The sequence below is a fragment of the Physeter macrocephalus genome, chromosome 12 (genome assembly GCF_002837175.3).
Source record: "Physeter macrocephalus isolate SW-GA chromosome 12, ASM283717v5, whole genome shotgun sequence".
Taxonomy (NCBI): domain Eukaryota; kingdom Metazoa; phylum Chordata; class Mammalia; order Artiodactyla; family Physeteridae; genus Physeter; species Physeter macrocephalus.
In genome coordinates, this window is record NC_041225.1 from 17,704,103 (window position 1) to 17,719,747 (window position 15,645).

Sequence of the window (15,645 nt, forward strand, 5' to 3'; positions counted from 1 at the left end):
AGGAGCACTCCGACTTCAAAGCGGGCTCGCTACCTGTACCTGCTTTGCCTGCCAGGGTTTTATTCTGGTACCACTGCCACTCCAACTGGGGGTCAGCGCCAGGGCGCAGAGGTGCCCTCCCAGTGCCTTTGTTACTTGTGACAGCCACCGGCCTTCCTGTAAGGAAAGAATACAAGGTGAGTACAGGAACACTAACACTTAAGAAAAATGACAGCTCTCTTTAGCTTTTCTTAGGCATTAATCCCTAAAAGAGCCAAAATCTTTGAAGATTATCAGTTGCTATGCAAAAGTCATCTATTGATAAGTTTCTCTGTACCCCCCCAAAAGTAAACTATTTACGACAATTTTGATGCATTTATTCAACTTAAAAGCAACACTATCATAGCTTTCTATGGTTTTTGTCTGGTTTCTTACAGTAGAAAACAGGCAACTCAGATCCTAGATTCAGACTGGCAGGGTGGGGAGAGAAAGAAAAACTAACTGTATCTAGATTTTTAATATTTCTGGTATCAGAAAAGTAAGGTAACATCTAAACTAATCTTTATTTTTACAGCAAGAAAAAAAACTAATTAAATGTATATGTAGAGGAATTACAATCTGACCTACTATATAATCAAAGGTGAGTATATATAGTCCCGAAATCTTTGGTTTAGTTATAAAAATCTTTCATGCATCATTTCCTTATATGTGTTTGTGTTAAGTTACAAGACAACTCTAACTTTGTAAAGCAATAGCATGGATAATCCATGTATATATATATATATATATATATATATATATATATATACACACACACACGCATATATTTCACTGAATGCATTTGTTGTGAGGACAAAAAAAAAAAAAAAGCATTAAAAAGTCACTCCTGGGGCTTCCCTGGTAGCACAGTGGTTGAGAGTCCGCCTGCCGATGCAGGGGACACGGGTTCGTGCCCCGGTCCGGGAAGATCCCACGTGCCGCGGAGCGGCTGGGCCCGTGAGCCACGGCCGCTGAGCCTGCGCGTCCGGAGCCTGTGCTCCGCAACGGGAGAGGCCGCAACAGTGAGAGGCCCGCGTACCGCAAAAAAAAAAAAGTCACTCATGGGCTAAAATCAACTCTTTACAGTCTAAACACTCCTATCAGAGCTGAAGCAGCAACTGCCCGTGATAAAAATAAAGCCCTAGTATTAACCCCGGCAGTTTCTATGCTTTCCTTAAGGGAAAAATTCACTCTCAGAAGACAGTACTAATAGCTACCTCTTTTGGACATAGAACTCTCAAAAATCGAGAATAAATATTTTCAAAAGTATTGACTAGGTCAGAAATACCTAAAATTTCCATTAAAACAAAGACTGCACAGATGACAACATATTTTAGCAATATTCAATAATACAAAATTATCCTACAATCAAAAAGTGGGAATGTTCCCTAGCATCAGGACAGTTAATCAAGTTATTCATTCAAGAGAAAGCATAGTGACCCAAGTTGCAAAGACATATGCTACCATAAAATTTCCATTTATTGACAAAGTAATAATAAATATAGATAAAAATATAGAAAATGCCCAAAGCAGGACAATATCTACATCAGTCTTAGATGTTCAGCTGAAGAGGAATATTCTTCCCTAAAGGCCTGGTCTCTACAGGGAGGAAAAAACTTTTCTAATTTCTCTCTCTTTCTTGATAATGGAGTCCAGAAAATTTGGAAGTAGGCATTGATTTTGCCAAAGAAAATTAGAATAAATATTTCTTAAAGAATACTTTGTGACCCCTTAGAATAAATGTTTATAACAGTATTATCAGTTTTCTTAATACATAAACAAGAATACAGACCTTTGAGATCTGGTCTATTTCGTATACCCACTGATACAAAGAAGCAATCCATATCAACATGCATTATACAGCTCTGATGTCTGGGTGAACTCAATACTGACATATTTCCTAGAAGGAAAAACAGAATGTTCAAACCCCAAACTAGTTTTTAATATTTAAAAAAAAAATCAGGTCTAGTTAATTTTAGAAATTACATTTTTAAATGCTTACAAGCAGAATAAAGTTTTTAAAAAAATACAGATTCTATAATAGATTACTTCTATCACCTCAAGAGAAATCAAATTTCAGTTTCTTTGGCTCTAGAAATAATTCAGAAATACAAATTTAGTTTCCAAACAGAATTTAAAATCAATTGTGAAGACATCATGTTTTCCTAGTCTATATTCTAACAAGTCTCTAATTAAAAGTCTGTCTAAATGCTATCTCCAAGTTATTTCTGTGGGCTGAATGGTTTATAAAAATGTATAAAGATGTTTTCATATATTTAGTTCCACAGACCTAAGTTACTTTAGATGATTACTGTTCTATGCAGTAACAACATTCCTTGGTAAGACAGCGGTAAAAACTGCTAATGTTATTGAGTGCTCTGTAAGTAGGTGTCAGGCACTGCTGTAAAAGGTTTACATGTATTAATTTATTTAAATTCTCACAACAACACTATGAGAGAAGTAAGATTATCCCCATTTTTCAGATTAATAACTTGAGTCATACAGCCAGTAAGAGGCTGAGCTGGAATTCAATTCCAAGCAGTCTAATTTCAGAGCCCCATAAAGCCACCACACTTGTAAAAAGTGATGATCTCATAAAGGAATTTTCCTCTGCTGGATTTAAGAATAACAGTACTGAGGTTAATCTTCATAACAGGCTTCCAAAAACTTACATTTACTCCCCAAAATGTTGAGACAACTCTATTTACCAAATTGTGATTGTGAAAGAGTTTACCTTGTTCTCACTAGGTGCAGGGCACCGGACCTTTGCTCCTATTATCTTCCTGTACTATCACTTGTGTGCCGACAGGAAACTGAGACTCAGAGAGGTGAACTCACATGCTCTGCATCGTAAGAGTGGCAGAGCCAGGATGTGGACTCAGGTTATTACCTAACTCCAAAGCCAGGGACTTCCTTGCTACCCTCTACATTCCCTCAAGAAATAATTTATAAAATAAATCTTAACAATGATAAGTCTGCTGTATAAAAGTATTATACACACATAATGTAAACAACTCAAAATAATGGTTTTAAAGATTCAAGTCATACAGAATGCATATACTAAATGCCTACTGAATGCTTTCATACAATATAAAAATCTCTCATCTTATTCCCATTCATAGAACTGATCCATAATAGCTCTTTGAAGCTTTCAAAATTAAACGACCTTTAGGTAACAAGGCCAAGGCATGATAAAAGGAAAATCTAATACTTATAACATTATTTTGAAATATCTCATAAATAACAAAAAGCATTTGGAATACATCAAACACAGCAAAACATAACAGAAAAAACCCACATGGAGAGGTTCTATCACATTGTGAGAGAACCCTGAGCTTCTCTCTGCACCTCAGTTTCCACAGCTATAAATTAAAGGGTAATACCAGGTAAGCTCTGAGATCCCGCCCCAGGGGGAACCCATGTCATCCATAAAAAGCAACTAAAACCTCAAACCAGATACCGATTTATAATGACAGGCACAGAAATACAGCCTGTTATTGTTGGTTTTGTTTGTTTTTGATGACAAGAAAACTATTTAAAAAACAAAATACAATTAACCAACCTACTTATATGTGAAAATACTTAATCTCACTAAAAGCTTACCACTATAATTATAATAGCTATTATGTCAAAGTTATTTAATTATTGATAAATCATTATGATGCAAGCTTTTAAAAATTAAGTTACTCTTACCAAACCAATGCATTCTTACAGGAGTTTAAGCACTGAATATAAAATATGTTATATTTTACAGTTCAAAACTTCAACAACTGATAAGGTCTACAGGAAGAATGAATGCTCAGAATCCCAACCTCATTACTATTTAAATTACCTAAAAATGTTCACTTAGCCACACTCTAATTTTGTAGAAAATTTTTAGTAAGAAAGCTTTCTATCATCTGTTATACTCACTGTTACTTACATAACCTGCTATTCCTAAAGACTTCCATGTTACAAGACCTTAGTATTGACCAGAATACCAGTGACAGATTAAGAACAAAATGATCAAGCATGATTGTTTCTTAAGAAAACAATTTTAGTAAGTATCTACCTGGGTCAGTTACAACAAATGCAGACCTGCCTGCTTTCATTTTTTTTAACTTTTCCCTTCCTGGAAAGATACCACTACTTTGTCTCTGCAGGGTACTGACAAACTCAGTCAATTCGCACTTCCACGTGGAAATGTGGTGCAGTCTCGAGCGAGAGTAGAAGTCCGAGATGAAGTGGCAGGGTCTGGGTGGCACAGAGGGTGCCGCCTTGCTCGGTGAAGGGACTGAAGAAGTGCCCTTTGTGCTTGAAGGCCCCTGAACAGTGGAGTGGTGAGCACCATTGACTCGAGTGTTGCTGTGCAAAGGTGACGGGGAGAAGGAATTAGTTCTGTGCGGATTCCGCAGAGCATCTGTGCTTCTGGTGCTTTGCTGGGACTGTTGCACAGCGCAGTCTCTGAAGCCGCCACCGCTCCTCTCGGCTGCTTCCTCCTCATGGGCAGGGTCGGGGGACAGCCTGCTGGCAACACCGCTGCCCCTGGGCACCAAGCAGTCCTGTGTCTTTAAGGCACCGTTAGAGCTATGAGTGTGTCCGTTACAAACGGCACTGCCATCTCTGGGATGTGGAATTCCGTTCTGTTTCCTTCCTGGGAAGAAAGGCTCCGGCTCCACAAAACCCAAGTCATTATCTGCATCTTCTTCATTCCAACTGTTCACTCCATTGACTCTGACATCATTTTCTGTCTCAATCTTCTTAATTATGTGATTTCTAGGGCAGGAAAAAAAATTTGTTTAAATGAATAATGTCTGACTCTCAGGCTAAAACCATTTTCCATTTAAACACTGTCTTAGTGTTTAATATAGTGTTAGTGTATAATATTCCCTCCACCAAATGTGAATGATTAAGCCACAAATTTTTTTTCATTATTGCTCCTCTAATAAAAGATAATTCTTTGCTAAACTGAAGGAGCAAGGTAACTAGGAAAAGTCTAGCACATTAACAGCCTTTCAGGTTTTTGGGATTTTTTAATTTCAGACACAGAGAAGAAAATAGAATAGGATCTTTTTCAGACTGAAGAAAAATCCAAGAAACTGTTTTCAATTATTTTTCCCACTATAAATTAACTGTAATCTGTAAGCTTTAAATACCCAGTTTGTAGCAGTGTCTGGCATTGACTAGGTAGTAAGTATTTGCTAAATTAATACAATATGAGTAATTCCCGTAAAAACGGGTAAGAAACCTTATTTGAATTCTTATTCCTATTTTTACTTTCAGTTTTATGTAAGGCACTGTTCAACACATTAAGTCCAATCCTGCTACAATCCTGAGGCTCGTTACTTTCCCCCAGGAAACGACTGACAGACTATATTCACTGACCATTAACAGGGTCAAACTGTTGCACAAGTAGATAAAAAGTAAAAAAAGGTCAATGTGTATGGTTAATTGAATAAAATTCATACCTAGAAAAATGGGGATGTTCGCCCTATTGACAAGGGAATTAGCATTTCATTTCTAAGAAAAGCATTATTTAGATGCCAGGGTGGTAGGTCCAAGGCAATCTGGACCAAGTGTCCTGATGACAGGTTTATAAATGCAGTAACTATGACAAATGTTATGTTAAATTCACATCCTGGCTCTTCTAGATGTCTGCTTGGTAATGCTCTGTAATAAAGACAAGATTCATTTGCATTCAAAAGAATCACCTAAGTAATAAAAACAAAAATCTGAATTACAAAGCAGTAATTCATTCTACTTAGAAAAGTCCACAGCATTAGTCCAATTACAGTTCAGGCTCCACATGAGGTGCCACATGCAGCACCAAGGCATAGGTGAGATTTCCACGGCATTACCAGGTTTAATCTAAAGTTCCTGCTCCTAATACCAACTGGGCATATTAGTCATGACAGCCTGACTGCACAGAAAACCACGCATGAGCTGGATGGGAAACAGCACCACCCATTTCTGGGCTGGCTCTGGCTCTGGCTGACCATCTCATGGAATCTGACAGACAAATCTGAGTAGGTCCTATCCTCACAGATGATCCCACCAGTGAAAGAGGAAAAGATGACCAATGGGAAACGACTAAGAGAGGAAGGAAAGAAAACCTCATTTGATATATGTCAGAGAAAGTCTGGCCCTTGAGATAGAGAGCAAGGGAGCAAAAAGTCACATAAAGAAATTTCAAAGAAATTTATAAAATGCACTGAACATAGCAAAAATAAAGAACACAGAAAGCAACAAAAGTGAAGTCAGAAAAGTCTTAAATCTAGTTTTCTATGTCTTAAATATTAAAGTTTTTTACTAGGAACACATGCAACAGAAACGCACACACTGGCAAGAAAACATACTGCTCATACCCATTCTTTCTGCACTACGGTGTTCCAGCCCAGACAGACGGACATTTATAAAGTAGCTGTACTAGAAACATATCACGAGTGGATATACATTTACTAGGCAACAGCATAAATGGATCAATAATTTAAATCTAATAGGTAAATTCTTCCTAAAATCAATACAAAGAAGAATTTCAAAAAAACACACACATATGTATTTTCTTTTATTAGTGAAGTAAGAAAAAACAAAGTTGTATATTCAGAAGCTTTTCTGATATTACTTGTACACCTTGATGGTACTAAAAAAACAAAATTAAATGTTTTAGGTAACGTGAAAAACTGAATACACTTATAAGTGAACCTATAAGTTAAAGAACAAATGACAACAAAACTACAGAAGGTAGTGACACTGGATCATCCCAAGTTAATTAGACTCCTGGTCTTTTGGAAAAAATATTATCAAACTCCCAAAGCAAACAATTTAATAAATAAGGGGAAGGCTAATGCTAATGAACCATGATAATGAACTACTACCTGATACACAAGTTAAGGCAACACACCAATTAACTGTGAAGCCAATTTACCCAGGATTACTGCAATTAAAGCTTAAGTCAAAATATTTTTAAAAATCAGACACATGGAATAAAGTGTAGATTCACCTCTAACTCTATAACCTTGAGGGTCATCAACTAAATTTTAATTGATATAAAATATTTACCTATTTAGAATTGTTACTGATTTAGAATTTTTCAAAAATAACCTAGAAGTGTTAACATTTTCATTACCTGTCTTTCTATGCAGTAGCACACAGCAAAACTATAGCTGGAGTAGTTAGTTCAGTTTTCGAGAAAGCAATATTCTATGGCAAATTACTTGTGTCAAAAATAATTACTGCCATGAAAATCCATGGAACATTTTACTTCTAATAATTTAAGATCCACTGGTTTAACATGGGAATCTAATGAGAGTGGAAAAGCTTTCTTGTTTGCATTTTATTTATGAAACTGTTACAAAAATAATTTTTAGGTAAGACACGCACCCCTGTACTTCAACAGGATTAATATAGACAAATAGCCAGTTTTTATATTTGTTTCTATCTTCAGCAGAGCAGAGGCCATTCCCACTGCTAAAAACCAGCTGTGTAGTCTCCCCAACCTAGACAAACTTACACCCTGTCGTTGAGCTGTTTGGTGATGCTGCTGGGACCTGGTACAGGGTCCTCAGGTTTGCACACAGGATTAAAGTTGAGACCTTTCTGCGTGGAGGACTGCTTGCTGTACAGCTGATATGGAATGTAGGACAGGAGTCGTCCGGCTTTGATGCTAAAATAAAAAAAGTAACACCAATTTAAGAGTTTAATACTTGGGGAAAAGGAGCTTCACAAAAAATGAATGTTCTCAATGACAGGAATATTTCACCAACAACATGCCATCTCTTTTTCTAGTTTATTCCTTCTCCCTTTGTTTTAGTGGTCCTAATACAATCTTCCTTATTAAACGCTTAAGAATGAGACCTTCTGCCCATGAAAAGACACGTCTGAAATTTTAAAAACTAGTAGCCAACCATCTCATGTTGAGGAAAAGAAAATAGACTAAAGAGTTGGATGACAAAAACTTCAAGCACAGAGTTGGACTAGTCGATACTGTAATCGTCATGACTTTAATATTTAACCACAATCTTTCCCCCCCCAAATTCACACAGAATCATCAAGATTTTCTCAAATCCCATCTCACATATTAAATTCTTCCAGAATAAGGGAACTGGATGAGGATTCCCAATTTTCAAGATTCATGTTAGGTCTATTAAATGTGAAAAACTGTAAAATAAAAGGACAAAATAAAGAATCTCAACTTTAAGATTAACAAATAATTTATACTATCTTATGTGTGTAACAGTGACAGAGACAAGGCCACTTGAAGACAGAACTCTGAGAGGGCAGAAGCTATCATATATATCTATATATCGTCTTCCAAATGCTCACTACATATGCATCCAACACCACCTGTAAAAACGGGAACAGCAGTATGATAATACTAGATTAACTGACACTCCCCAATGCCTATTATACTTCAGAACTAAAACTGATTTGATTAAACTGAGTTTTGCTTTCTAATAAACTGTGTTACACATATGGTTACTGTATCTTTAAAAATACCATTTTCAACTCAAATTTTAAAACAGCCAACTAATAATATGCTTAGGCTAACATCCAAATTTTAAAACAGGCTCCTTAAGTATCAGGCAATATTTCAAAGCACATGTGTGGCTTTAAACCTAAAATATATATGAAGAAAGCCATCCTTTAATTATTTAGAAGAAAAATAATACAGTAAAATACTTTTCTTATTATCTGACAGATCCAAGAGTTCTGACATTTTTATTTTCTCAAAGCATACTCCACAGAACTTAAAAAAAAATATGACTGAATTGGCTTAAAACAAACAAAACCAATTTAAAATATTAAGTCAACAATTGTGAATACAGAAAAACATACTGATGATATAACCCTAAAAATGAAACTATACCATATTATAGACTATGTCCTTTAAGTAATTATATCAATATACAATCCCACCTAAACTGCCTTCAACTTTAGGTGGAATTACTAAGTATGCTAAATTACTAATTTATGACAGTTGAGAACATACTAGTGACAACACACTTCAATTTTCATTTACCTAAATAAATTTACCATCAGGCTAAAAGTTAGTTTTATCAAGATTACAGATTACATTCAAATACTAGAATTAAAATCCTAAAATTAGACCATCTATCAATTTACTTTATTCTTTAAAAAAATTTTTATTGGAGTGCAGTTGATTTACATACAATGTTGTGTTAGTTTCAGGTGTACAGCACAGTGAATTTTACTTTATTCTTTTATCAAACTAACTTCACTTCCTTTAGCAACTGGTCTTAACTGCCTGGCTAGGGACCTTTGTCTTCTTAGTTATTACCTATCTTGCCTGCTCTCCCACCCTCAGAAGCAGAGGGACTTACCCCTAACCCTAGCCTTCTGCCTCCTCCATGACACACGGCACAGCTGTAACTAAGGGGTAAGTGGAGACTGAAACTGTGCTCAATATGCCAGCTGCACATCTGAAGTAAGACCAACGTGCAATGAAGCCAGGACATGCCCCATTATCATGCTGGCTTCCCCCATCCTCCTGACAGCTTGCTGGGTGACCCAGACGCTACAGGTGCTCTCTGTGGTCTAAACTGATCGTACACGACTCCTAACAACAGCCATGTCACCCAGCAGAACTTAAGGCTTACATAACTAAGTCCGTGGAGATTGATATAAAATAAGAGCCTATTTAAATACTGCAGGTATCTAATCAGACATCCTCAGAGATGCCCAGTAAAAGAAACTAAAGCCCAGTGCACTATAGTAACGTTAGACAAGAAATTCTTTTAATTTCAAGCCCAAACCACTATACATCTGTGTACATTCTTAATTATCCCTGCTTATCCATTTATCCATCTACAGATATATGGAGAGAAACATTATCTGAAGGTATATTTTTAAAAGATCTTCTTTTACAAAGTCTCTCAGGGATTCATTTCTAACATTTTCTAATTTCACTGCTTATCCTAAGCACAAAGGAGCTGTATTCTATATTTTCTACCATTCTTCTTACAAAACAACAACAAGCAAAAAAAAAAAACAAAGCCAAACATCAAAACCCATATTTCAAAACCAAATGGAGCTTCACTTTACCAAAAGATATTACTACATGGTTTCCTTATATACTGAGCTTTCTTCCCATGTACACTGAAAACAGATTCTGATATATATGAAAGAGCTTACATTCTATACAATGTATCAGGCACATACTCATTGCATGTGAGATATTCACTTACTTTGAGGAGTTTTAACTCTTGGTTTGTCCTATAGCCCCAGTAAAGTTATCTACAGGAGAACTTTGTTCTTTAAATCATCTCCTATTTCCTATGCTGAAAATGAATTTACACTGCCAGTTATAACCAGAGTCTGGGAGATTTTGCAAAAATTAAGATAGAAGAAAAGTCACTACATTTCTATTCCAAACTTTGTATTATAACTGTAGCAACAGCATCTTCCTTAGATGAAGCAGTTCTGCACATCAGATGTCTGTATGGTTCCAGTCAACAACCCAGTCGTTCTCTATTAGAAAAACCGTATCTGACACTGTATACCCATCCGCCCATCCATTCACGCATCTATCCTTCTTTCTCATTCAAAAAGGCAAGAAAGGATCTAATTATGTGCTAAGGACACACTGAGCTGTTTCTGCCTATTATTCTACCGTTAAGCAAACATTATTCTTTACGCATTCAAAATTAAAATTCCCTTTGCCACCAGCTCTCCCATTACCCAAACTTTCCAACCACTCACCAAGGTCCCACAAGCTCAGAAAAGGAAATAACAGCTATGAACATATGTATATAACTTTTTGCCCTTTATCCTTCAGGGTCCAGATTGCTTTTTATTTTTTACTACAGATACTGAGAGAGTTAAGCTATTCATATTCATTCTTTAGCTCGTGAAGACCAAAACTCTATTTTCTAATAAATATTACCTAGAACAAGTCATGGGGTGGTGGGGAGACTGAAATGTGTACTGGTTAGTTGGCCAAGTAAAAATAATTTGAGAAGAATTCTGTAGTGCTGTGAGAGAAAAAAGTAAACGACTCAAGATTAATTTTCTTTAAGTCAAATCTATACCAGAAACTAGAATCACACACATTTTCTACAAAGAATAAACTGAGGCAAGACACAAAAAAAACATAAGGGGAATGAAAAAAATCATGAGATAAAATTGCAACCAATTTTTATTTGAGTTGAATAAGCACTCTAATATTAACACTGAGTGTAATTAGAAACAAAGTTTCAGTCCATAGGAAGTATGAGATCTTCAGAGCATCACAAGTTATGTGACAAACGTGCTAACATTACAGGTGGGAGCTTAGAAAGAAAGGGCACACTGACTGGGAGCCAGTCACCCCCCACGAGAAGACCCGAGTTGGCAACAACTGGACCCTCTCATCTCACAGCAGAGCCCGTGAGAATCCAACCAGAGGAGGCAGGTTCCCGCGTCACAGAAGACTCAACACAAAATGAACAACGAGAACAAAATGGACTCGGAATAACTTAGGACCATGCTTTCAACTGTGCTCGGGCCCGATGAGGCAGTGAGGTGAACCACAGCAGCTTCTATAACTACTTCACACTTCAAATTTCAATGTAAAATTGTCTGAAGAAAAGGATTAAGAGAAAAATTTGAAAATCACTAACTTATACTATACTGTACTATATCCAAACATAAGATTTACAAAGCAAAGCCTTCAGTAACATAATCTCAGACCTTAAACTAACGCACACAGCCTTCTCATTAAAGGACTCCCCTGTCTCTCGGAAGTCATGACCCCATAATCATGCCTATATTAAGTGGGGTTTAATGGCACCTACACAGACACCAGGGAATTCTAATCAAAGCAAAGTAATCATCCTGCACGCTTATAAGTTGTAGTCACTTTTCAAACTGCTCAAACTAAAAACAGGAAAACTAATTATAGAAGAGAATATCATGTATCATCCATTAAACGGCTAATATAATGTTCAACTTTTTAAGTATAATAGAATCTCATTAAAACCCTGCTGAGGAGGAGAAAAGGTGAACAAGACTGGGATTAGAGTGTGACAGAAAACAGCGATTTAACGTGGGGAGCCCGTGCTATGACTTCGCAGACACAGGGCATTTATGTCATATATTAGGGTACAGCCCAGACTGAACCATTTCCACATGGGCTAACTCACCTGTAACAACTTAATTAAACGGCAAAAAGCAGACCCAAATACGAGCCAGAAAATCTGGGTTCTGAATTCTGTCATTCTTGGGCAAATCAGTTAACTGTATTAGCCCTGCCTTCTCATATATAACATAAAGCAAATAAGCCACATAACCATGATCCCCAAGTCACTTCAGTTATTTAAAAACAGATAATTAAGCCTGACTTCAAACTAAAATAAAATCCATTAAGTGTAGTTTATAACTTGTAACTGTCTCAGGTGTTTTATTGTATTATCTCTCTAGCAGCATTCAGCACAAAAAAGAAGAGCAGGGATAAAGAAACAGCTGTAAGGAAGACCACCATTTTCTAAGCAAGTCAAGTCCCACCCAGCAAGAGCTCTTTTCACCACCACTTTCCTTACCCGTGGATCTCCCCCACCCCCTCCAAAGCCAAAGTAATATCCCCAGATCAAAATTCTTGCCCCAGCACAATGAAAGGATTGTCTTTAAGTGACAACACACAGTTAAACTCTGGAATGATACTAACTTCTTATACCGAAAACTGCACAATTTATTTTTAAGAAGACACACAGCTAAAAGCCAGGTTCATTAATCCTATATAATGAATGGACAGTGGCTGGGTCCTGGGAACACAGCACAAAGATGTTCTAGGGATGGACCTTCAACTTAATCTGCCGAGGCTTAAAAAATCCTAATCTATAAGAATATTTGGCTTTCCGGAAGACAAATGCACTTTTGCCCTTTTGGAATTTCTTTTCTGATACTCAGTGATGTTTATAGAATAAAAATAAAATAACAACAGTAGCTTCTTACATATTATGCCTCTACAATGCACAAGGCACTGTACTAGGTAGTTTGCACAAATTATTTCTAGTTGTCACATAACCATAACGGGTAGACAGCAGCCTTCTTTTACAAATGAGAAAACAAGGTTCAGATGGCTGTGTAACTATTCCCATTACACAAGATCACAGGGACCCTGAATTGCTGAGTTGGGATGTGAACCCAGGTATGTCGCCAGAGCCCAAGCACAGCCTTTCCACTATAATACATTGTGCCTCTCACGAATCTATGCTGCTATATCTGCTATACAGAACAATTCTATTTAATTATTTTTTAAAAAAATTTTTGGTTGCGCCATGCGGCACGTGGGTTCTTAATTCCCCAACCAGGGATCGGAACCACACTTCCTGCACTGGGAGTGTGGAATCTTAACGACTGGACCGCCAGGGAAGTCCCAAAACCTAACAATTCGAAATCTACTGAATAAATTAATGGAAGGTGTCAGAATTAATGAAATATAGGATAAGAAAAAGGCTCGGCAGTTGCCCTAAAAAAAAATAATTTCTAAGTTTGTTTCATTAACACTCCATTATACAATCTGACCATTCTCTCATATACTGATTATAATCTATTCATAAAATTATGATTTTAACACTTTCATTTTTAACTTTCATAAATCTAGCAATCACTCATCTCATATATATTATATATGAATCACTCAAGTTCTGGCTCATCACCAAGGTTCTAGATGACATATTTAACCTTAGGAAGTTAGTATGAACGGCCAGCACTGATTTACAACACACCAATTCCAAACCAACAGCCAAGGAGCCGTACTAACTGAAAAACAGGTACCAATAGTACTGCAAACTGCCGCTGACTCCTAGTATTGCGGGTCCACGTTACCCTGACCTTCCTTCTTCCCCCGCAGCATGTACTGACTTTTAACACATGACATAAATTTACTTATATACTGTTTATTATCTGTTTCCCCTTATAAAATGTAAGCTCCAAGAGGTAGGGGAGGGACTCTGTTTTGCTCACTGATGTATTTCCCAAGTACACAGAACACTGCCTACTCGTAACAGGTGCACAAATATTTGCGGAGTGAACAGCATGCTTGTCAACCCCCCCCCATCGCTGCTTCCTGCCGCTCACCTGAGTCATCTCCCCTAATTCCTGGGAGCTGAGGTTGCAAGAACACTAACATCAAACACGGGCTAAGGAGCACAGTGGTGTTTTTTAAGACATGGATTACTCTTCACCCTTAGGTTAAGAGGCAATGCAAGTTAGATAAGGGTTTATAACAGAAAAAGTATTCCAATTTTTAAAACTCATTAATTTAATTAAAAATTAAACTTACCTTTCCACAATCCATTCTGGTCGAATTACTTTTTCTCCCTTTAACTCTTTAATTTTGGCGTTAGGAAGATTTGTGGCAATGATGTGTGTTGTTTTGGATCTGGAATAATACACATGATATTGGCCTCCATGCAACATCATTAGCTTTCTCAATTCCTCAGCAGATGGATCTGTAAAATTAATAATAAAATATGTTAAAAGTTTTACATTAAGAAAGTAGAGCCCTAGCTGAACAATCCCTTAAACAGGATGATTTAAAGAACGTATTACTGGTACACCTTCTCCTTGGCTGTGTTGCCAGTAAACAAAGTTGGGAGGAAAATCACAAAGTGATAGAGCTATTTTGCCTTAGCACATCCGACTCTCCTGGCTGCTAAAGGTGCAGTCAACCAACACAAAAACATCTACTGCCAAGCAACGCCCAGAAAAGCAGATAGGCACCTCAAGTAATGAATTAAATACTGATATAATAGAGCAAATATTTAAAAAATTTCGACCACATTTAGCTATATTGACCTTGACACTTTTATGTTTAAAAATACTTACTATGAGCACACTTACTGTAGAGCTTATTAGACTTTACTCCTGTGAAGCTTAATAACTTAAACTTTTCTTTAAAAAATATAAGGGCTTCCCTGGTGCTGCAGTAGTCAAGAATCCGCCTGCCAATGCACGGGACACGGGTTCGAGCCCTGGTCTGGGAAGATCCCACATTTTGTGGCAATGATGTGTGTTGTTTTGGATCTGGAATAATACACATGATATTGGCCTCCATGCAACATCATTAGCTTTCTCAATTCCTCAGCAGATGGATCTGTAAAATTAATAATAAAATATGTTAAAAGTTTTACATTAAGAAAGTAGAGCCCTAGCTGAACAATCCCTTAAACAGGATGATTTAAAGAACGTATTACTGGTACACCTTCTCCTTGGCTGTGTTGCCAGTAAACAAAGTTGGGAGGAAAATCACAAAGTGATAGAGCTATTTTGCCTTAGCACATCCGACTCTCCTGGCTGCTAAAGGTGCAGTCAACCAACACAAAAACATCTACTGCCAAGCAACGCCCAGAAAAGCAGATAGGCACCTCAAGTAATGAATTAAATACTGATATAATAGAGCAAATATTTAAAAAATTTCGACCACATTTAGCTATATTGACCTTGACACTTTTATGTTTAAAAATACTTACTATGAGCACACTTACTGTAGAGCTTATTAGACTTTACTCCTGTGAAGCTTAATAACTTAAACTTTTCTTTAAAAAATATAAGGGCTTCCCTGGTGCTGCAGTAGTCAAGAATCCGCCTGCCAATGCACGGGACACGGGTTCGAGCCCTGGTCTGGGAAGATCCCACATGCCGCGGAGC

General features: G+C 37.0%; 1 protein-coding gene and 1 long non-coding RNA gene across 2 annotated transcripts in view; one reads left to right on the forward strand and one right to left on the reverse strand.

Moving 5' to 3' along the window:
• The window catches only part of REV1 (REV1 DNA directed polymerase), a 77,334-nt gene that overhangs the window by 33,215 nt on the left and 28,474 nt on the right, over window positions 1-15,645 (reverse strand). The window contains exons 5-9 of the mRNA XM_055088932.1: window positions 14,279-14,447; window positions 7,508-7,660; window positions 4,070-4,773; window positions 1,811-1,918; window positions 40-156 (exon numbers count right to left, since the gene is read on the reverse strand). Of these exons, the coding sequence (XP_054944907.1) occupies window positions 40-156; window positions 1,811-1,918; window positions 4,070-4,773; window positions 7,508-7,660; window positions 14,279-14,447 (1,251 nt within the window). The remainder of the gene's footprint in view (window positions 1-39; window positions 157-1,810; window positions 1,919-4,069; window positions 4,774-7,507; window positions 7,661-14,278; window positions 14,448-15,645) is intronic.
• Window positions 93-14,989, forward strand: LOC114487378 (uncharacterized). Its single transcript, XR_003682428.2, has 3 exons — window positions 93-176; window positions 554-619; window positions 14,906-14,989. It is a non-coding gene; the product is annotated as an uncharacterized lncRNA (long non-coding RNA).